The sequence below is a fragment of the Uloborus diversus genome, chromosome 6, assembly GCF_026930045.1.
Source record: "Uloborus diversus isolate 005 chromosome 6, Udiv.v.3.1, whole genome shotgun sequence".
NCBI classification, from domain to species: Eukaryota; Metazoa; Arthropoda; class Arachnida; order Araneae; family Uloboridae; genus Uloborus; species Uloborus diversus.
The window spans coordinates 68,505,970-68,529,667 of record NC_072736.1 but is presented as its reverse complement, the minus strand read 5'-3'; the positions used below and the strand labels follow the sequence as shown (position 1 = coordinate 68,529,667).

Below are 23,698 nucleotides of genomic sequence, written 5' to 3'. Positions count from 1 at the left end.
AAGAAGGAATAAAGTATATTAAAAAAAAGATTATATTAAAAATGTTGAATATTTTGCTTCGATTTTAAAGTTTATTTCTGAAGAAAATGCGTGTTTTCTTTCAAAAGTGATGATATCCACTGTTTTACACTAAAAGGGAATATATCCAAAATAAAATTGGCGATTTACGTCTGATGAAATTATTATAAAAAAGTCTTAGACTTGTGCCAATAGTCACTTCTTATTCTTCCAAAACATTTTTAAAAAATCGAAATTCTAACAGTTAGCTTTTGTGCGTAGAAAGTTTTTTTCGTTTTGCCAAAAAAATCTAAAACTGGATACAATTCGTTTTAAAAGTACACTAGAAAATGCGCGTTTTTTTTTGCAAAAAGAATAATATCCACTGTTTTACACAAAAAGAAAATATACCCAAAATTAAATTGGCAATTTAGGTCTGATAAAACTGATTAAAAATTCCTAGACTTATGCCAACAGTCACGTGTTATTCTACCAAAACATGGCGAAAAATTCGAAATTCTAACAGTTAGTGTTGATGCGTGAAACGTTTTTTTCGTTTTGCCAAAAAAATATCAAACTGGATATAATCCGTTTTGAAAGTAAACTCCTCATATATTTTCACTGTATGTAGAAAGTTTTTTGTATAAATACAGCTGCGGTTTTGAGAAATGACAGTTATAACCTTATGTGTCCCTCGTTTTATCCTTTCTGCGGATCTTCCACGATTTTTCCTATCTGCGGTACGTGCGCCACCCAAATAGTTTCGCGGATAATCGTGAAATTACTATACATAACAAAAGATAAGGTCAACAAACCGTATCTTGTGTGGACTAAATAATATACCAGAAAATCATCTAGCCATTTTATATTTTTTAAAGAACCAACTAGGATTTTAAAACATTTGGAAATATTTTAGCATGGAGTACCCTTCTGTAGTTTGCTAGTTTCGAAATCCAAATGACACAGACATTACTAAGTAAATACACCGAGCAACTCTCAAAATCTCTCCATAAATAGCCAGACTTTTTTTTTTTGATTTTAGAGCATAACTTTCAAGCTCTTACTATTCTCCCAGTGCTGCAATAAATGATAAAATAAATATTCTACATTTACTCTCAATAATCAATGCAAATTCCATGCACGAAAAGCCTGTTATCTCTCTTCAGAATATTGCTGTTGAGCTATTTCTATAACGTGAAGCTGATTTATAAATTCGCAGCAAAGCTTGAGGAAAAAAGTACAAAAATAAGAGGATTTCAGCGTTATGTGCTGCCCCCACTGAGCTCGTATAAGAGAAAAATATTCAAGCTATCCGTCTGCATCCTTTCGGGTTGCATTCTCTGGGGTTTTTGTGCATTTTTCATGCGCACAGATGGGCTCATGAAAAGTTAATGAAGGTATACGTCGAAGGGGAACCTATTTTAGAGTTTTATAATAGAGACGTGACTTTTGGAGAGAGGTATTTTTGGAGGAAGTTTGCGAATAAAAAGTAGAACTCGCTAAAAACAAAGAATGATGATGAATGGATATTGAGAATAGAGAACGCGATTAGATTTTGCATTCTAGATGGATTGTAATTTGCAATCATATTTTACTTCACAGAGGAATCAGTGGAAACAATCAAAATTTAAAATAAACAGAACAATGTGTTTGTTTTTGCTATTTTGTTCTTTGTAAACTTTTCTTGCTGCCAGCCCATTGAAAAAAAAAGGTTAGTGATAACTAAGAAAAGTTATCTACAGTGAAACCTGTGTACGATACTGTCTATAACGTTAACCTGCCTATAACAATATTTTTTTTTGGCCCCAGGAAAATGTCAGCATGAATAATCAAACTGTCTATAACGATAACTTGTCTATTACGATATTTTTTTAGGTGCCAACAGTATCGTTGCAGACAGGTTTTACTATATAAGTAACTTTTCTAGCTGTTAATTTCAAATTTCAGCTTCCTCTTCTAACTAATTAACAGTTAAATTTTTGAAAGCTTAAAGGTTGTTATTAGATATTGATGCCAGTGAACGCGATTAGATTTTACCTTCTGGATGGATTGTAATTTGCAATTACATTTTACTTCTTTGTGGAATGCAAACAATCAATATTTAAAATAAACTGAAAAATGTTAGTGGAAAATTAGAAGAGTTAGCTATTAGTCAATTTTCTAACTGCTAATTGAAATTTCACCAATTTTTATAAAGTAAACATTTGAAATGTTTGAGAACGTATTATTGGTGAAATGGAATTGATGCCTGATATTGAGAGACTTTGCGTTCTAAACGGATTGTAATTTGCAATCACATTTCACTTCTCGGTGGCATTCAAAATGTAAGCAAACATTAATTATTTATTCCAAAAATTTATCTATTAGTAACTTTTCTAACTGTTAAATTGCAAAATTGCAACATCCAATTTTATGCAAAAAACCAGTTTAAATACTTGGGGAAGTATTGATGATCAACTGATATTAAGATGCCAGAGAACGCAATAAGATTTTGAAATCTGTAGCTGGATTGTAACGATTGTTGTGTTTTCTTTTCGAAAATTTCGCTTGCCTCTTTTTTTGCAATAAATAACTTCTAAATATTTATAAATTATACATATTAATAATTTTTATAACAAACGTTTTAAATTAAAATACCATCTCTGTTTAAATAAATATAACTGCTATCTCATATTAAAAATATTTTGTTTTAAGGTATCCAAACACGATCAGAACTCTTTTTTTAGAATTGTTTAGAAACATTGTAACATTATTTTCTGTTATAGTTTTAGTCATAACTGATAGTTAACTAGTAATTATAAACAATATGCGCTGTTTTTTTTCTAATTGTATTATTTGTCTAATTTGAAAGAAAAAATTCAAGCATTTAAAAAATTTTATGAAGAAGTTTTTAAAACTTTCTAGAATTAATAATATATCAGCTCTCTCCTCGGGTACCAAAAACTTTGATGATATGTTAAATAAAAAAAAAGAAAAGAAAAGAAAAAAAATTAACTCACCGAAGGCTTTTTCCAAAAACATTTTTTGGAAAATTTTCTACAGAGATATATTAAAAACAGATCAAAAGGATAAACATTTTGATATATTTTCCAGCTAACAGTATAGTAAAAAAAATCAGCAAGTATTCATGAAAATTGGATGATACTATACGCGAGCAATTTAACATAAAAACTCAATCAGAGAAAAATGCATTTCAAATTTAAATTTTCAGCTTTTTTACATGTATTATGGTCATAATTAGGGAAATACCCCTTCCTTTAATGAATGTAGTGACAAAATTTATAAGACGAAGTTGGAAAATGGTTCGGATACCTTAAACAATTTGGAACGTTTTCTCACGAAAGTTATAGGAGCATTGTTTTGTTGAAAATTACTGAAAATATAGTAAGAAATAAATAACTAAATATCCCATCTCCGTTTTCCATGAAATATTTTGTATTGCACAGTCGAATATTGTTGTTCCTTCTCGTGCAATTGCATTTCAAAGAATAATTTTCCGTTTATGACACATTAATTAAAAAAAAAAAAAAAAAAAAAAACAGAAAATAAATTAAAACATATTTTACTTTATAAAGTGGAAAACATTGTGTCTGCATCGTGGAGCATATCTCCTTTTGTGTTGAAATAAAACTGATAAACACAGTAAAATGCAGCTATTCATCTCCGACATTATTTCAAGCTTAAAAATACTCGAAAAAATAATAATATTCATAATTATATTACTAATTTTGGGCTACATTTGGTTTTATAAATAATACTAGAAAAATATTTGTTACCTATATCCGTAACTTAATTATAATTTCGATTAAGCTTCAACAACTGCTAGATTCATTTGAAAAAACAGATTCAACTTTTTAAACTGCTATCTCTATCTGAGTGATTTTGTTTTTAATTCTTTGGGAGCTTTTTTCAGTCATGATTAACAATGAAAAAAAATAATAAAAAGAAAATAGGAAAATCAATTTTCAGGTCTAATAGGATATCAATGCACAAAATCAGAGTACTGTAGTTGTTTATGCAATGTTTAATACTCTGTTAGAAACTCCTCTTTGAAACTGAGTATGATTGTAAGTATGGCAATTTGATTAATTTCATTTTAATATTTGAACATTTAAAATAAACCTACGATGAAATCCTTTACATTTCGTTTGTGTAATATTTTCATGGCTTTCTCCCTACCTACTGCTTAGTTTTCTCCCTCCCACAACCAAAATTGTGAAAAGTAACTTACACTATACCTTCACAATCCTTTTCTGTCAAAAAAGGGATGAAGAAACTATTATTTTATGCCAGTTTTTTGGAAAATAACAAAGAAGCAAGTGAAGACTTAGCTAAGAAGTAAATGAAAGTAAAACTTCCTAGTTTGTTAAGATATTTAGATTAGATATTTTATTTTGTAAATTCATTTCCTGAAATTTAAAAAAAAGAAACAGTAACCGTATGAAATAGTTTCATCACCATACCAAATATTTATTAAAACCACCTACTTTTGGAACTACAATACTTTAATGCATCTCAATGCATTGATATTCTCAGTTGTTACAATATTTTTATGCACACCAGTAGTTTTGTGCATTTCTCCCCCCCCCCTTTTTGCGTGTGTGACAGTAAGTTTTTGAAAAGATTTCCACTCAAATAAATAAATTAATAAGCAAATAAAATAAACAAATAAAATAGTTAAAAAAACTTCAGAACGGCAACAACAGAACTTACCTATTCATTTTTAAAAGTACGTCTCCTCTATTTAAGTACGCATTTGTGAAATCTGATCTCAGCTTTAGTGCTTCTAGGTACAGCTGAAAGAAAAAGTCAGTAAAAGTCAAGTAAAAGTTTCTTGACATATTTGAAAGAAAATCATTTAAAAGTAACTTGTACAAATCGTTAACATTACAATTACCGTCAATTTAACAAAATACCCAAAGTTTTCGTCAACTTCAAATGATGAAAAAATTGAGTTCTGTTTAAGTTATTTTGCTATCAAATACACTGTTAGATTCTATTGTAAAGATAACATTAAACACTAACAAAACAAATGTGAAACAAACATTTGAAGATAAGTTTAATGTAGCAGATTCAATAAATTTAAAAATAAACCATTTAAAAATCTTTTTAGACTATTATTTTTTTTTTTCATAATCTTAATAAATTTCATCTGCTTTGAAACATGGCGTTGCAAATTTTCTTTTTGTATCAAAAATGTTTGCTCTGTTTAGCATAAAAAGTTATCTACATAACTTTTTGGGGGTTTGATATAGGTCACCTCTACGTGGTGCGCCCTGGTTCACATTAAATTACCTACAACAGAAGCAAGATTTTTATTACAGGTTTGATAACCTTGAGAGCCTGAACTGCATTTTCATACTGAGGAAATTGCTCAGGATGCACAACGCATACTTCTGTGCCCCGCAATGTCTGTAAACTGTTACTACAGTAGGTACAGGGAAACCAGATATCTGATGAGGATAAATGGCGATCAACCTATTTTCTTTCGTAGCTGACTTTTTGCTCCACAGTTCCTATTTACCATTATTTTACTTTTATTTCCTTTTGTTATATTTTGATGGCATATAGCATCCAAAAACGTATCTCAAAGATATATTGCTTTAGGAAAAGAAGACTTAAAATGTCAATGCACTCTAAAAAAATAAATAAAATGTCAATGCACTCTAAGAAAACCAATTTCGTAAGATAGCATTTAATTTAGCATTTAATAATGCAACTGAATATGTATATCACTCGATGTACTACTCCACCTGTAGCTATATATATATACAGTGGCTCCCAAAAGTCTTCGTACACGTATGACTTTCAACGAAATCGGCCCCAAATCATTGGCTAGAATTAATATTTCGGAATAAGTATTTAATTATAAGATCTATGATCAATTTTTAACAAAACTGCATGAAAAGTTTTTAAAAAATATTAAAACTTAATTTTTTAAAAATCAAAAACCGAAAAGTGCCGGAAATTTTATCTCACAAAAGTCTTCGTACACTTTATAAAATGTCTATATATTATTGAATAATCTAACTTTTGATTAAGTTATTAATTAGTAGAATATCATACAATATTCATAACACCTTTTAAACATCTGGGAATAGATTTCATTCCTTTTTCTTTCTTTTTTTTGCGTAATTTCTGAGTAAGTGTTCAACCACACTTCGAATCTTACTGTTTCTAGCTCAATTTTCGTTTCAAAGCCGTATTTTCGTAATCTAACCTACAGATATCTCTAAATACGTTACATTAAGTTCAAATCTGGAGATTGAAGGGGTATTTTCTAAACTTTAGTACAGTTTTTAAGGCACTAGAGGCAAACGTTGAAAGCCGTGTGCTTCTTATCGTTATCTTGATAAAAAAACAAAGTTGTTTCCAATAACCAAATTTTTGGCTAAGAGTTCAAAATTGGTTTTTAAAATATTTAAAGGAACAGCATGATTCATTATTTTATCAAAAAATTACAAACTATCAAGCCCTAATGCTGATATGCACCCTCACACTAAAACACCTTCACCGTCCTAATTAACTGATCCAACTAAGTTCTTAAGATTAAGTTCCTAATTTTTTCTTCTACTTACAGTTATACAACAATTTAACTAAAAATGTTGAATTAATTTTTATCTGTAAGTAAGACATGATTCTAAACTGTTTTTAGCTTATTTATCATTGATTTTGGGACGAAAAGCGTAAGCTTTCTGTTTTTCGCACGACCAAGAAAATTTCTGCGGGAAGAGGTCCCATTTAATCCAGCTAATCAAAGAACTTGGCGAACAATTTTAGGTGAAAATTAAATGTAAAATGTTTCATTTAACTCTGCAGAAATATTTACAGTACTAAAATGTGTATTTTTCATAAATTTTTTAACTTTAAATCTACGATCACGTTTTTTGAACTTTACCGGTTGATCTTTTCTTACCTTGTTTTCGGTTCGATTTCTTTCTTTAAAGCATTTTATCAAGTACTTTATTAAACAAACAAATAAATGAACTAATTTAGAGACATTTCAAACAAATTTGCCACTACTGTGGGAAAGAAATTAAATTTTGAATGGCTTTTGCGGTTTTTTACGAATACCAGCCATTTTACAGTAATAAGCAATATATTAAGGAATAAATAAACAAAAAAGTAAAGCCAAATGACTTTTAAGGGTCAACACAATGCAAAAATATCAATAAAACGGCATATAATAATTTTAATTATGAATTTATTCGAAAATATTTGAGTGTACGATGACTTTTGTGGAGTGTTATTTCTCTGTCTCTTCGTTTTCTGACCCATTTCAAAAAGAAGATCCGTCAATATTTTGAAAAAAACCAATGGGTCATATTTAGAAAGACATAGGAATGATGTGAAAAAATATTGGACTTTATATTTGAATTCAGTTTTGAGTTATTTTGGTTTTACTAAAAAATTTCAAAGTGTGCGAACACTTTTGGGAGCCACTGTATATATATTTTTTTCATTTCTAATGGTTTCTTAGGTTTTAGTCTTTTACAGACCCAGTGCGATTCCCCGGTACGATCCATTCTTTCATGTGCCACCATTTATTTACGGATATCAATGGCACAGATAATTTTGACTCTCAGTTTACCACCAGATGGTGGAAAATTTGTCTATCTTCGCTGAAAACTTGCACTAGGGTTTAATTTTGCCGAGGGTGTTCGAAGCCAAACGAAATCCTTTTACATGCCGCATAATCATACGACATGGGCGCTGACGATTTTCCGCACCTCGAAAATCCACCGAGCGGCCACCGCGGGTCAGAACCCGTGCGCAGATGGCCAACGTCTTACCACTACGCCAACTAACAGACATACTTGCTGCTCTATGTAATGGTAAAATGTTTCAATCAGCGCAGACAATGCAACATAGAATGGGTTAGTTTCCAAAATTTTAAAAGTATTTTTTCTGAAAGTGCATGCTTAAAAACATAGGATCTGACATTTTTTTAAATAATTCCCTTAAGTTTAATATTTTAAAAAAAATCGGTGCGCTTTCATTGCTTACACTTCTGTCGTGAGACAGAATGCCATTCAATGCAGCCATTCACAAAACAAAATATTCGATTCGCATCTTTACTCACGTGTATTGGCAACAATATAGTTGATAGCAAGCGTACAGCGCAATTTTAATTCGCTGTTTGATTATCATAACGTGGAAACGTAGTATAAAGATGCGCCAAATTACATCATTTGTGACGTCATAAAGACCACGCCTTGTTTGAAAAATCGGACATTTAAAAAAATTAATTAAAAAAAAACTGTTGGAAAAATAAAAGTGTTTTCTGGGTCCAAGTAATTTTTTTTGCTCATTCTATCCATTTCAAAGACTAAAAGTAGTACTTCTGGCTGAAAGAAACCACCCCATTCAACTTCGGATTATATTATATTTTTTAAACATTTATCTAGGTTGGTTATAGTCTGTTCTTTTGATCAATATTCACAACATCGCAAAAACTATTCACGAATATTTACGAAACATTTTTCAATAATCTGATATTTAAGTTCAAAGGTCCCCCGAAAAACTGCCGTTGGCATATATTTAAAGTAAAATTGCATTATTATCTTTCAGTGATAAGATGCAAAAACAAATCAAGAGCTTCGTGCTTCTGCGGAACGTTAAGAAAAGAAATCGATTATTTTGCCGAAAAAAATCGTTATCAAATGCATTAAAATTCCATCGAGAAATTTGGACCATATTTGCATAGATTTTTTTTAAGAGGAGGAATTATTTCGGAGAAATAAAAGTGAGGGGAAAAAAAGAGAATATTCGTGTATTTTTAGAATAATTTGCATTTATAAGTAAATGAAACGAATGTTTGAAACGCTATTTTATGAATTTAAAAACGAATTTCATCTTTTTTGCTTTCAAAGGGAAAAATGATTAATAAGAAACACTTTTGTAAAAAAGGGAAGAAATTTTAAGTGAAGAAATTAAGTGCGTTGGGAGAAAATATAAACTTCGTACGTACATGGAAAATTGTTTCTTCTGTGTTCTTATAATAGATAATCTATATCTATACGAAGTCTCATACGAGTTGGAATCATTTCCTTAATGAGCTCTTAAAGTAAGAAATGCGAAATGCATGATTTTTTTTCTTTTAAAAATTTTGTATACGTTTCCTTGAGAATATACTTAATTATATGTTTCTTTACACGCATCTTATGCGCATTTTTCTGCCTCTTTATGAATCAGACTGTGTGTAGCATATCATGCAATTCAAACCATTTAGTTACGTGCATCCTAGAGACATTAACATCTGATACATGATTGGTTATTCAAGAAAAAAGGAAACGTCTTCTACAAAAAAACAATGTTAGGTCTTTTCCAATTATTGAAATCGCCAATTTAAAATGTTTTCTGTAGTTAAAGGAGGAAACTATAGAGATCAGATGATATGCAGAAAATACTTTGATCAAAGAAGTCAAAACTTTGATTCTATGTGCTGTTCCAGCAGCGTCAACCGAAATCAAAGAAAGAAAGATTTCTATCGTTATTTTTTCATCAAAAGAAATATTCATCCTTTGGCTCCGGGGGAAATATTTTGTCATTCCACCACTCCATTACTTGACCTCTCGGATTTACTCGAAGATGTCTCAAACAACCGTTAAGGTAAATCGAACAACGGTCGAATAAACGGGACACAACAAAGTGACGTCCATCGCTAAGAAATGTTATTGTCTTACCGCGTCGGCTTCCTCCAGGCGACTGTCATTCTGCGAGATAAGGAAAGCCAAGTTCAGGAATAGCTGCAGATGGCTTGGAGTTACATGGGTTTTTTCTTCGTAGCTTCTTTCGGAACCGGGGAAGAGTGACTTCGCCTAAATCAGAAAAGTAAAGGATTTATGTTCGCGTCGAATAACTTACGTAATTAATAGGTCACAAATAAAAGTAGTCTACAGTGTGCTAAGTGTACTAAGTTTAATTGAGGTTGCTCATTAAGAAATGATAAACCAGTCAAATTTTACTGGGCCAACAGCTTGTTTTTTTTTTTCGGCATTTATAAAACTTGCGTTTCCCGGCTTTGCACGGTCTACCTCGAAAATAAAAAATATGTCAAGTGACGCGTGTTCAACAATCACCAAAAAAAAAAAAAAAAAAAAAAGGGGGGACAGATTCCGGAAAAATAACCAAAAAGGAAACATTTTACATTCTCCGATTACAGAAAAAGCCTCAAAACAAATGCCAGAATTTCATTTTTTCATATTCGAGAAAAAAAATGTCAATAGATATTTCTTCTGAATGATTTTCTTCACTTACAAAATTCAATAAAAGCATTGTTACGGAAAGTTGAGATGAAGCACTGAATAATAATTTGAATGGAGGAAAAACTTCGAAAAATAAGGATTTTATGTCGAAATCTAAGTATCATAATTAGTAATTTTTAATTGATATCTTTGCTAATTATTATCGGAGAATTATGTTAAACAGCCAAACATAAAGATGGAAAAATTACGAATCTGTCGATACCTGGTTCGATGGTCAGTTTACTAGCGTTCGGGAGAAGTAACTCAAACATACATACTTAGATACACAGGTACATACGCTCACTTTTTAATTATATAAGATAATATTGTTGTTGTTTTCGGGTCCATGGGCATTTAACTTTACCGATCAAAATGTAGAGGATGGCTTATACAAATAGAGCTTAACCTACGACCCGCAGAATATATTTGGCCCGTGAAGCTGATTTGTATATTGCTGTTATGTTCAATGTTGAGAATCGAAAACTATGTTCTGGAACTTTCCAAGCGTCTCATCATTTTCATTCGGAATTTAAAACAATTGCTGCAAAATTTAGAGCCAAATAGTAGTCAAAAATCATTTTTTGAAAAACAGGTGGAAACTTAATATTAATAAAATAAGCATGTAGTAATGATACCATCGGTTCTTGGTTTGTTACTTTCTTTCCTTTTTCTTGTATTTAGAAAAATAAATAAATATAGTTAAGTTGTCTCAGTGTTTTGGTTCCGTAGATTTATCCTAATATGATATACGGTTCTCGGGTTAAAAAAAAAGGGGGCATCACTAATTTCACGAGACAATAAAAAACCATAAATGAAATTTCTGCAAACAGTTTTATAAAACTGCAAATAAGTCAATTAAATGCTGTTCTCTATTTTGTGATGCAGCTGAATCTCTTTTACATTTACATTCATGCAACATAGTGCTGTTAAACTGTTCGGAGCTTCTCAAACATTGGTCATGCCTTCGCAATGCTTTGATAAAACTTTAAAAAAAAAAAAAAACATTTTTACTCTCTACGCGGTTAGGGCTTAGGTCTTTCAGATGGCGATAGAATAATGACAGCAATAACAGCAAAATTCCTTGCCATTTCAAATTAACAACTACTGTTGACTTAACAACAAGTACAACAATATTTGTATCTTTACCAACGATTTACATGTATTAAGCTTGGTAATTAAAATAGAGATTATTCTATAATTATGAAAATAGACTACATTATTAAATAGCTGAACCGAGCATCATAGATTAGTAACGTACTTTTGAAGATTTTTTTTTTACATGTACAGAATCGATGTGCATTTATTTTTCTTATATATTTTAGCTGGCATAAAATCAACACAAAATACTGAAATCCGTCGATTTAAAGAAAAACAGGTCCTTTTTATAGTAAAAAAAAACTAATTTTAATTTTGATATTTTGAATTCAAATTATGTTTTTCGCAATCACGAGTGTGTATATGTAGGCATGTGTGTTTGTGTGGGTATGTGTGTTTGTGTGGGTATGTGTGTTTGTGTGTATGTAGGCGTGTGTGTGTGTAAGTGCATGTTTGCATACGTGTGTGTGTAGGATATGGGCACAACCTGGAGACGGTTTTCGCTAGAGGAGCAGCATCAGGAGGAGCCGGTCGACGGTGGTGCTGCAGGGGGAGGCGGGGGGGGGGAATAAAATCAGCGTAACGCCAAGGACAGTCAAGTGAGAACACTAAGCAATGTGATTGCTCAAAAATGAACATGTCCAACAGTTGACAGGGGTATCAGCAAAACGCACGCATACCCTTTTTAACTAACAGTTTTAACAAATAACTAAGGTAAACGTAACAGTAGTGGTGAGTGTTTGATACTGCTTCAATAGTGGCCACTTCAAGGTTTATATTTGAAACAAAATAGGTTTTCCCGTGGATTCAAACGTACCTCCTACACGTTTGGTGCATTTTTGAATCCATTGGGCAACCTGGAATCCTATTTTTTCAAACATAAACCTTGAAGTGGCCACTACTGAAACACTGTCCACTACTGGTGTGTTTACCTTACGTGTTTACTACAAAAAAAAAAAAAAAAAAAAAAAAAAACTTGATTTTTATTTCTCCTCCAAAGCATTCTACAACATAAAATGAGGCAGCTAATTGCATCATTTTTTATTTGGTGAGGGGTGAGGGCCTTTGCTAGTTTCGATTAGTTGGATTGCAATGTATTCGTCGTATTCTAATTTTCTTAGAAATACTAAATCAAGCAGTAGCTCGATTAACAGGTTTTAATTTTATTTAGAGGCATACGTGGCTCTGTGGTAGAAGCTAATATCCATGTGCCAAAGGTCTGGTTACCTGTGTGTTATTTCCTTTTATTTGCACTGTATATCTTTTTTGTGTTCTTCCGAAAGCAAAGGCGCTTTCTTCACGGCAAACAGTGTATGTGAAGCAGATTAGTTTCTGTATAAATAATGATTGAAAACAAAATCTTCTTTTGTTTCTTGTACTACATTTTTAATTATTCAATTATTTAATGTAACTAGCGCATTAATTTATTTCTGTACGCTTAGAGATTATTATACTTTATAACGTTACTACGAAATTTTCTGATACAGTTGAATATTGTTTGTTTCCTTTATATTTTTCAAAGTGTTTGAATTTTTGTTTTTCAAAAAGTATTTTTTATGACCTATGCTTTGTTCATCTGAAGCTTGAATGCAACCCACGAACCCTCCCTTCAATCTTTCATCCCTCCCCCTCTTCCGGCGAAAAAAGAACGTCATAAAAATTTTCAATATTTTTTTCAAGATATACTAACCGTTCTATAGATCTTTTCAGCTTCGTTGTATCGACGTAGGTTAGTTAAAACACGGCCGACATTTAAGTAGCTCCGGACGTCGTCTGGTTCTATCCTAAAAACAAAGCAACTCATAAGAAACATTGGTCATTAATCGCATTTTTAAGTGTCAGTTATTCATTTAACAAGCAATGTTAAAGACAGATTTTGTAGTGCTGTGCTGTTTAAATTCCTAGGAAAAGAAGTATTTAGTTACAAAGCTCAAAGCAAATGAAAATTCATTTACTTTGAGGAATTAATTCCATCGGTAAAACGATGACATTTTTGTTTTTAAAAAGTTTTAAAGCGGTTACTGTCAATCTTACAACTAACACTTTTTTGTTTGGATTTAAAAACATTTCTGTGAATTATATATGAATTCATTCCTTTAACTCATGATCACTTTTAAAATACATAATTTAAAATACATAAATTTTAAAAAAATGCTAATTTTAAGAATCTTTCAAGCATTATATTATAACAATTAAACTTTATGTATTGTGGCAAAATGATAATAATTTTCTAAATCCATTAATTTCTATAAAAATGACCACATTTTAAATGAAATAAAAAATATATATATCGCACTTGCGTTATGTAAAATCACTGAATTAAGTGTAATGAGTGAAATAATTTCTAAAATCATTCGAATAAAATTAGTTAGAAAAATATTTTTGCAAAAAGTTGATATTTTCATGAATGCAACTCTCGTGCTTACAAAAATATCAATTTTAAATGTAACTTGCAAATGTATACGAAGCAAAACAAGCTACACAAACTCGCATGAAAAAACACGGCAATTATGTTAAGACATAAGACTGGAAAAAGTCAAGCATTAGTCCACTTAGCATTGTGAGCTCATAACACATTCAATTTGAAAACATTAAATGTTTTGCGGAACAAAATAAAAACATCGATTTGACTAATTACTATTTTCATTAATTTTTTAAATATATTTTTTATGATGTACTAGTGGTACCCGCACGGCTTTGCCCGTAATAGAAAAAATAAAAGGTATTTTGGTTCGCCTGTATATTAACAAATAATGTATGGTGAATTTTCTCGCCAGTTGGTTTGTACCCATGTTACGGTTTCACGTTATGATAATTTCGTATCTCGCTAATTGGCTGGTACCCATGTTACGGTTCCACGTTATGATAATTTCGTAATTTACTCGTTCATCTTATGATAATTTTGTTGTTAAAATTGGAATAGAAAAAGAACCACATCTAATTTTTGAAAAATCGCTTCGAGGTGCATACCTCCATGCTACAAACTAACTTTGTGCCAAATTTCATGAAAATTGGCCGAACGGTCTATGCGCGTCACAGAGATCCTGACAGACAGATAGAGATACGGACAGACAGAGATCCTGACAGACAGAGATCCTGACAGACAGAGATCCTGACAGACAAAGATCCGGACAGAGAGATTTTCAGCTTTATTATTAGTAAAGATAAATAAATTGCTCAGAAAAAAAAGGTTTACAAACAATGCTCTCTAACATTTATTTCCTGATAACAAATAAAATATTTTGACGAAGTAGTTTTTTGATAAATAACTCATGCTCACTTTCGTTTTAATTGAGTTACTGAACTTGATAAATTACCAATAATATTAATGGCTAGTTAGCGTTTATTCTAATATGGACTTAAATATTGAATTTTGCAATTCAGAAATCAATCTCTACACATAAGATAAAATTAATCAACATACATTTCACTTGTTTCTATTCATTTACCTTATTGATAATACATTTTTAATTGAAATTGTAATAAATACGGGATAAACGGCTTCTGCACTTGCAAGCGCTCTACGTTTCTTAATTAAACTGCTGTTCTGTTGAATCCGGCCAAAGTCAAACCCGTTTAGCATGTTAATGAGGAACTTCTGAATTTAATTGCAACTCCACTTAATCTCTTGAAACGCCTAAATTAATCCAATGATCTTGTTTCCATAATCAGAATTAATATTCTCTTTGCAATTTAGATGAATTATCTTCATCAATGAAAAGTTAAGAGGAGTGGAATCTAATACCTTGATGCTAATTTAAAAATTGATGTGACTGGTAAAATAATTGATATTCTGAAAATAGCATGTTGATACAAGATGTAATCTTAAACGATCTTTCTGATACCAAGACAATTTACAATTTGTTATCGAAGTACCATTTTCTTTCATCACCGAAACGTGAAATAGCAAAATCAATTTTGCTACACATTTTGCATTATGGAATAGGATTAATTTGGGGAAGAGTGCCACTGCGCTTAAGTAGTTAACCCCTCCAAAACTGCAATATGTAGAGGTGAGTGCTGTACCTTGGGACACTGCTGATTTCTAAGAATCTATTTTTAACAGCCATTTTTTTGTAATCGGGTCATTCCATACAGATTCAACGGATGAGTTCGCTCGACCATTTTTAATTTTTTTGAAACTCATATCCCAAAAAGATGCATATGAATGATGTTTAAAACCACTTTTATTTTTTCTCTAACCTTAACACTTGATTTTTTAGGGGTCATCAAAAGTGATTTTCACAGTCAAAAATGAGACTTTTAGACCTTTTCATTTTGGCCAAAATCTATTTGAATTACATTTATGGCAGTTAATTTCACGCTTTGATGTTAAAGTGCATAAGATGATGGTCTCACATGCTGAGTTACGTGGTTGTAACTTAATAATTAAAATAATGGCAACAGGTTAAAGTTCAAGGTCAAATGTAAAATTTTTGCTCATTTCAAAGGGTCATAACTCGCTTAGGGTACGAAAACACAAAATGAAATATGGCAAAAACTAATCACTGGAGTCACACTAATGAGAAAATATAGCTGTAATTGTGTGTTTCTTTACCATTTACAAATTACAGCCCCTCAAAGATCAGAAAATTGAGAAAAATGACATTTTTAGACCCCTGTTAACCAAAAGTTGATGGAATTAAAAATGAAATTTCTTGGCCAATTGAATATTCCATTCAAGTACTATACATTTTATATATATATTGCTTTGTGTATTTGGTTTGTAAAAAAGATACAGGTCTTTGAAATTGAGCAATTTTGCTAGTTAATTTACGCGCTAAAACAGAAATAAAAAGTGTGAAAACTTCATTGCACTTTCTTAAATGGCCTATATAATATATTATACTGAAAAAACATATTTTAAGTATAAAAAAAAACTATTTTAATTTGATAACTTAGAAATATTTGGACGTAAATGAGTAGTTCATACATGATTGACAGCTTAAGTAGTTAATGACCTTGAACTTTAACCTGTTGCCATTATTTTAATTATTAAGTTACAACCACGTAACTCAGCATGTGAGACTATCATCTTATGCACTTTAACATCAAAGCGTAAAACTAACTGCCATAAATGTAATTCAAATAGATTTCGGCCAAAATGAAAAGGTCTAAAAGTCCCATTTTTGACTGCAAAAATCACATTTGATGACCCCTAAAAAATCAAGGGTTAAGGTTAGAGAAAAATAAAAGTGGTTTTAAACATCATTCATATGCATCATTTTGGGATATGAGTTTCAAAAAAATTAAAAATGGTCGAGCGAACTCATCCGTTGAATCTGTAAGGAATGAGCCAATCTCTAATAGTAACCTTCCCCATTAAATGGCGCCATAGTAAAAATCAGCATCAAATGAGTAAAATTGACGATTTTATGAGAAAAAGAAAATTTCATGTCTCCGAAGTAAATATTTTCTTCATTTTTAATTCATTTTCTGTCTTTATATTTGTGCATTTAATCAACTGAATTTTATTTTGTTATAAAAGAGAAGTATTTTAAATATTTTGCTTATGAGAAAATAATGATAATGCATCCTGATTGACCATCATTTTGGTTTTTCTTAAACCACGTGGTGATTGTACCTTGGGACAGCCAAACATTTTGTACCTTAGCACGCGCTCCAAGGTACAACATACACATGGTTCTTAATAATGAAGGTATGTTTAGGAACATGGAACAATGTTCTAATCTTATGTAGTCTTTTAAACAAATTTAATGCTAGATAACAATTCATTAATCATAATTTAACTCAATACCATGAATTTTTTTTTTTGTTTTCTGGTGCAATTTTGGTTCAAGTATACGCCTGTTTCCTGAATCATGAAGACTTTCCCATAGTGCAACAGGTTGTGTCCCAAAGTACAATAGGATGTTGCACCTTGGGACAGCTTGGAACTTTTACTTTAAATGGCTGGCAATACTTGATTTTCAAACTGTCTTAATTTAAAAAAATATATTGCATAGAAGTTTTTTGGGGTACTTTAATGTGACTTTTAGATTTTAAATTTGATTCAAATAACTGACGTTAAAAATTAAAATATGAAAAGTGTCCCAAGGTACAACACTCTCCCCTATACAGATTTTATAATTTTTTTTTTTTTTAGATTGATCATATTACAATTTAAACAAGTGATTGGTTTTGCATATATTTACACTTCGAGCATTTTTTTTCCGGATTATAAAACTTATGTCAAATAAATTTTTTGAAAATAACTTTTTTGGGAGTTCAAGCAACATTGTTTAAAGACGTGTTTCTAGAGTAGTTTTAATTATCTTTTAAGCGTTCATCAAACTTAACATACATTTTTCACCTAAAATTCAAACTGCAATAGGAATTTTTACTTGAAGTATTACTGATAAATGTGTGTCGAAGAGGAAGAGTTCGACATCCTCGTGAATTTTCCCTTCAAGGAATAAGTGGGCATCCTCATAAAAGTGAGTTTTTGCAACAAAAACTGCGAAAGATGGTGACTATGTATTTGAAACTTGCAACAAAGAAGACCATAGATAATTAAGTAGCTCTAGCTTTAAAAGTTGATGACGCTAAGAAAAAAGCAGTAAACATATTGCTAAAGTTGCAGAAGAGAATAGAAATAGCGAAATTTTATTTACTTGATTCAGATGGTGTTGTATTTATTACTGAGGACGAAGTGATAATGATTCTCTGTTAGCAAGTTCAAAATTAGCGCCTGAATTTAGTATTTCCTATTTCTTTTACAACATTTAATGTTTAATAATTTACCAAAACTGTTCTTACTCAATTGTACTATGTTTATTCAGCACTGCTTTGTATGCAAAATTAAAATGTATGGCTTTCAAGAAATTAAATTTTTTTTTCCTATTTTTTTTTACAGTTTTCCGTCATACGGATTAAGTTTTCATTTGATAGGTCGTAAATGGATACATTAACACAAAATATGTCATGCTAAGAACGTATACGTTAACATATAAGACCCGCTTAACTCTGTTTTTGATATTCTTGCTTTAAATTTAATTAAAAAGTGGGCGGCCCACATACCCTTTGTTATGGGGTAAGTGGGATACCCATCTGATTAAAAAAAAATCGTTAAAAAATTTAATACAATAACTTTTTATTATTAATAAAATATAATTTAATAACTTTTGTATTTTTAATGTCCAAGACAAATTAAATCAATAAGTTTCATTTTTTGTTTCAAACTTTTCTATAAGACTTTAAAAACGAACTGTTTTAATAAATGGTACCACTTACAACAACCAACTCTTTCATAAACAACACTTTCTTCGAAAAATGCAGATGCACATTTTTCTCCAAGATTAGTTAAGATCACTCAGTTCCAAGAAATTTGTTTTTTCTCTTCATTTGTTTTCCTTTTTTTCATTTCATTTCTTTTCTCTCTCTCTCTCTCTTTTTTTTTTTTTGTAGATCCCTCTTAGCAAAGAATTAAACTCAAAATTTGTATTGCTATAAATTGGACAAACGTGCGACTGATGCTTTAAACGTTTGATGCAAAGTGTGATTTTAATTGTGCTTCTTACTCTCACGTACGCAAGATCTTTTCTATATTTTTGTATCAAGGGTTGTTCTTAAAGAATATGATAATTTTTGTGTCTCTCTGATGTGTCATTTCGTTCCTTAGCGATCATTGGAAAACATTTTTTTAATATTCTAACGCATAAATATGCATACATTTCAAGGATTAACAATTTTTTAAACGTGTCCGGAGTTAGAAAAAAAATTTGCAAAAATTAACTCAATGTAATTTTTAAAGAAATATGTACTGTATTCGTTTCATAAAATGGAACTTGCACCTATAAGAATACGTTTACTTACGCTATCGCTTTTTCGTAATGTTGTAGGGCTTCTTCGTGCCGATTTAAACTTTCTAGTACTTGTCCCATGTTGTTTTGCAGTTTACCGTTTTGTTGGTTTACCGACAAGGCTGAACTGTACAGACTGTATTCTGTTTTCCTAGAGAAAAAAAAAGAAATACAGGAGTTATAAATTTATTTGTTTTTTCGTGAGGTAATTTAGTTTGTGAATTAATTTAGTTAAAAACAAACATTCAAACAGATGTTAAACGATAAATTATTCCTTTCTTACCTGATCGTAAAGTTCTTTTATTTGTGTTTTGTATGATAATTGGGTAATCAGAAGCTCAATTTTCTAACTATCCCACATGCACTATAACTTTTAACTTTTTTCTTTTTTAATTTGATGTGGCTGATATTCTATGTTTTTGTTTATACAGTGAAATCTGTGTATAACGATACTGTGTATAACGATAACCTGTCTATAATAAAATTTTTTTGTTTGGCCGCAGCAATATGTCAGCATGAATAATCAAACTCTTTATAACGATAACCTGTCTATTACGATATTTTTTTAGGTCCCAACAGTATCGTTGAAGACAGGTTTTACTGTATAGCAAAAGTCACTCGTTTCCAATTGAAAATTATTAAGTGCTCGTAGCATCTGAAGCAAATTATATTTCCTTACAAACACTGGTTTCGAACTTAGAGGTTGTCCGAAAGGTTCTTGACACACTTTAAAAGCTCATTTCGGTCATTCTTCAAAAAGTGTAACTTTTCTCTCACACGCCTTTTACAGCAAAAAGTAAGGAAAAAATACATTTAACAATGCTTTTTAATTCCATCAAAAAGATATCTAGTTAAACCTGCCAACATTTTTTTAATAATACATTTTATTTTCGTATATTTTTGGCTCACAACATGTGAATTCTCACCTCCGTGGCATGTCACACACCTTGTGTGACTGTTTATGTTGCTTAATAACTTGTTTAATTAAAATTTTACACTTATTTATTTACTATTCCTTCACAAGTGTCTCAAATACTAATTGTTTAAGTGATGCAATATGGGGCAAAGTGAAATAGCGGGGAAAAGTGAAATGGTGAAATATTTAATCTGCTTTTTGCTCCATCTATCTGGTATTATTTTAACTATGTAGTGCCGTGTGTAGTCAGGAAAAAATACCGATGAAGATTAAAGCATTCGGTAATACAGGCAATTTTTAAAAAATGATATGCGTATTGTAATATTTTGTTGTACATCAAAAGTTATTTTTTTTACTATAAACTGATAAAGTGCTTGGTATTAACGTTTAAAATAGCTATTGAGACCTCTTAATATTCAATGCAGTATTAACTTACTTAATAATAAGCTTGTTTGAATTTTAAATATATTGTTCAATTAATAAAGTACATACGGGGCAAAGTGGATGGGACAAATTGAAATAGTTTATTTCATTTGCTTACTCAATCATTTATATAAATCACTTATGCTTTCATTTATTAATTAATTCATTTGCATTCCTTCAATTAGTAATTCATTTATTTGTTAATTCATTCACTTATTTTCTCATTTATTCATTCTTTTATCCGCTCATTTATTTTTCTTCACATATTAATTAATTTATTCATTTAATTATTCGTACATTGTTCTGTTATATTTTCAATTATTCTTTCAACATTTCATTTATTATTTTTGATAAAAAATATGTTTTATAAACAAATAAAAAATATTCTATGAGAAAAATATTTTATTTTTTAGTTGCCCCATAAAAACAAAAAGTGAACATTTTCCACTTTTTTTTTTTTTTTTTGAAGACTCAAATTTATTGCCAAAAGTCAAGAGTACTGTTTCAACGCAAGTTTTAGTATAAAATACAAGGTTCGTTCTTTATGTCCTGTAATTTTCGAAACAAATATCCGATTTGTTCATTTGGAAAAAACTCGGTCGTCATAACCATTTCACTTTCCACCACATTCCCCTATATTTATTTTTTTAATATTGTGTTTAAGTTCGTTTTAGTAGGATAAAGAGTCATGTCACACAATAAATTCTCACCGTCGTTACCTAAACACAAAATGCCATTTCTCATTAACAGGATGCAGTAATGACATCAAATTTTATTTTCCATGATATAAGGGATGTCCCTTATTTATTTTCAGCCAAAAGAAGTTGTGAGATTTTTGTCGGAAAACAATAAGATAGATTTTGTTTTAAAAACTAAGTGTGGTTATTGTGACTTCTTACCTCCGTGAACTTGACTTTGAGGGATGTAAATTAATGTAAAAAAAATGTGAACGTATTTTCATTTGCTTAACATGTGGTGATTGTAGCAACGAAGAAAAAAAATATTTCCCTGAAAAATGTATCCATTAGGACTATATTAATGAAAAATTTCTCACCTCCATGAATCTCACCTCCGGGACAGATCTTATCAATGTCATTAGTTCTGAGTTGAAAATAAATGATGGAGGGGAAATATCTTAATAATTCTACCAAAATTATAAATTACCAGTATATTCTTAAATTTACGAAATACTATTTTTCAACACACATTTGAACTAAAAGGATAACTACTAATTAAGCCGTACTTTAATTAAGAGAGCTTAACCTAAGATTCCCACTAATCATTAAAATGCCTCATTGTTTGCACAATGAACAAACTTACTACTTCGATATTAAATTGGCCTTGATTTTGAAACATTAAAAGTTTTTTCATTTTTTTTTAATTTCCGAGAGCAAGGCATTTTAATTTTTTTTAAATTTATGAGTAAAATAATTGGAATTTAGCTGGTCCATTGTTTATGGTTACTTCTAGCAGGTAACACTTTCATGTAAGAATGAAAAAAAAAGAAAAGGTTTCGAAATTGAAAAATATTTGCGTTCAAAAATTATATTTTCTGGAGAAAAACCCATGTAAAAGCAAGTAATTGTGACTATCAATATGCGGTTTGCGGCATAATACTTCATAGGTTCAATTTTTTAATGACAACATAAAAAACAAGAAAACGAGAAAATAGCTATATAAGCAATCACTGTATCGTCAAAGTAAGAATTTGCTTTAAGTAATTTATAATAATAAAAAATTCTAGAACCCGTGTAGCATTATGGCGCAAACCGCACATAGATACGACGATTTGTTGCTTTTATATGAAATTTTATAATGTGTGAAGCACTTTTCGGACAACCTGTTTATCTGCTCAGTTGCAACACAAAAGCATTTTAAATTATGAATGAACCAATTCTAGTTGTAAATATTTGCATAAAACTATCCTTTTTATAAAATGTTTACTTTCATTTTGATTGGTAATGTATAACTACGTCATATTATGTGGGAATCCGAGGAATGTTACAATATGTATCCAGTAAGTAACTTGAGTGAAATAATTTCATTTAAAACCATTTAGAATCTCTCTTTAATTCAGTTCTTTTCTCTTCATAACAGAAAATATTTTTTAAAAATGTGCCACAAGAGATGAGTTGTTACAGATGAGTTGTTAAACGATTTCATATATCTAAAAAAAAATTTAAAAAAAAGCTTTGCACCTGAACGCTGAAGGAACGCTTTTTATGTCTGTTTTTTTCAGTTCACTTTGACTACCACAACGTCAAGTAACATAGCTTCAGAATTAAAACTTTTTTTTTCATGCAGGTTGAAATGTATAAGTGAAACAAGTATGCTCATTTTACTTTTATAAAGAAAAATTTTGGTTTTGATACTGCGGAATGTACCAAAGCTTCGCATTTAAAAGTTGTTTATAATTTGAAAATGTAGCTTCTAAGCGATAATGGGATTGTTTTCTCTAATCTAACCACTAGAGTGGCTTTTCTGTTATTACTCGACAATCCAATATGTGATAAATATGCGAAAGCCACCGCACACAAGAATTATTTTTAAAACAACCTGAGGTCAAAAACGCTTTTAACAGGATTTACCTTAAGTTTCCGTCCTATTAAGTACTTAAGGCTTAAAATATTTTATTTTTTCCCCGGGTTACGGCACTGTTGTTTGAGTTTTAAATCCTACTCAAACTTTCCCTTTCCAATAAATGCGAGTCTTACGGGGAATGGTGTTCAAGATTAGAGCAGGGATTTTCTGTTTCTTCGGGTAGGGAAAAGTGGGAGATGGAAGGACATCGTAAGGATTTGTTAGAGTTTTAAAGGTATTTAAGAGGCTTTGCTTTTCCTTGTTTTATTTTCTTAAGAGCTGAGATTTATTTTAAGGCATCGCAGACCTTTTGGAAATTTTATGTTTCTTCCTGCTCGCGGAAAGAATTATCGCCAGAAACATTATAGTCCAGTTTTAGCACACATGAGAACAAAATCCAAGACAGCATGCCATCTAAACGGTGTAAGTGATATTATTTTTGTTGTAATTTTCAGCTAAAATCGCCATTAAAATGCTTGCTTTTGCAATCTGGGAGGTAAAGGACACTATGTAAGTGATACTAACCCTAGATCAAAGATATGTTTACTCTACCTTTTACAGTGAAGTATTATTAAAGGTCTGTTCTTTTCGAAAAAGTAGATTTTTCAGAAAAATGTTGCACATTGAAATCTAATTAA

The 23,698-nt window shown here is 30.6% G+C and overlaps 1 protein-coding gene across 1 annotated transcript in view; it reads right to left on the bottom strand.

The window, feature by feature from the left end:
• LOC129223974 (protein O-mannosyl-transferase TMTC3-like) overlaps positions 1 to 23,698 on the bottom strand; it is a 182,023-nt gene that overhangs the window by 23,160 nt on the left and 135,165 nt on the right. The window contains exons 10-13 of the mRNA XM_054858360.1: positions 19,155 to 19,292; positions 13,030 to 13,123; positions 9,684 to 9,818; positions 4,711 to 4,793 (exon numbers count right to left, since the gene is read on the bottom strand). Coding sequence (XP_054714335.1) covers positions 4,711 to 4,793; positions 9,684 to 9,818; positions 13,030 to 13,123; positions 19,155 to 19,292 — 450 coding nt within the window. The remainder of the gene's footprint in view (positions 1 to 4,710; positions 4,794 to 9,683; positions 9,819 to 13,029; positions 13,124 to 19,154; positions 19,293 to 23,698) is intronic.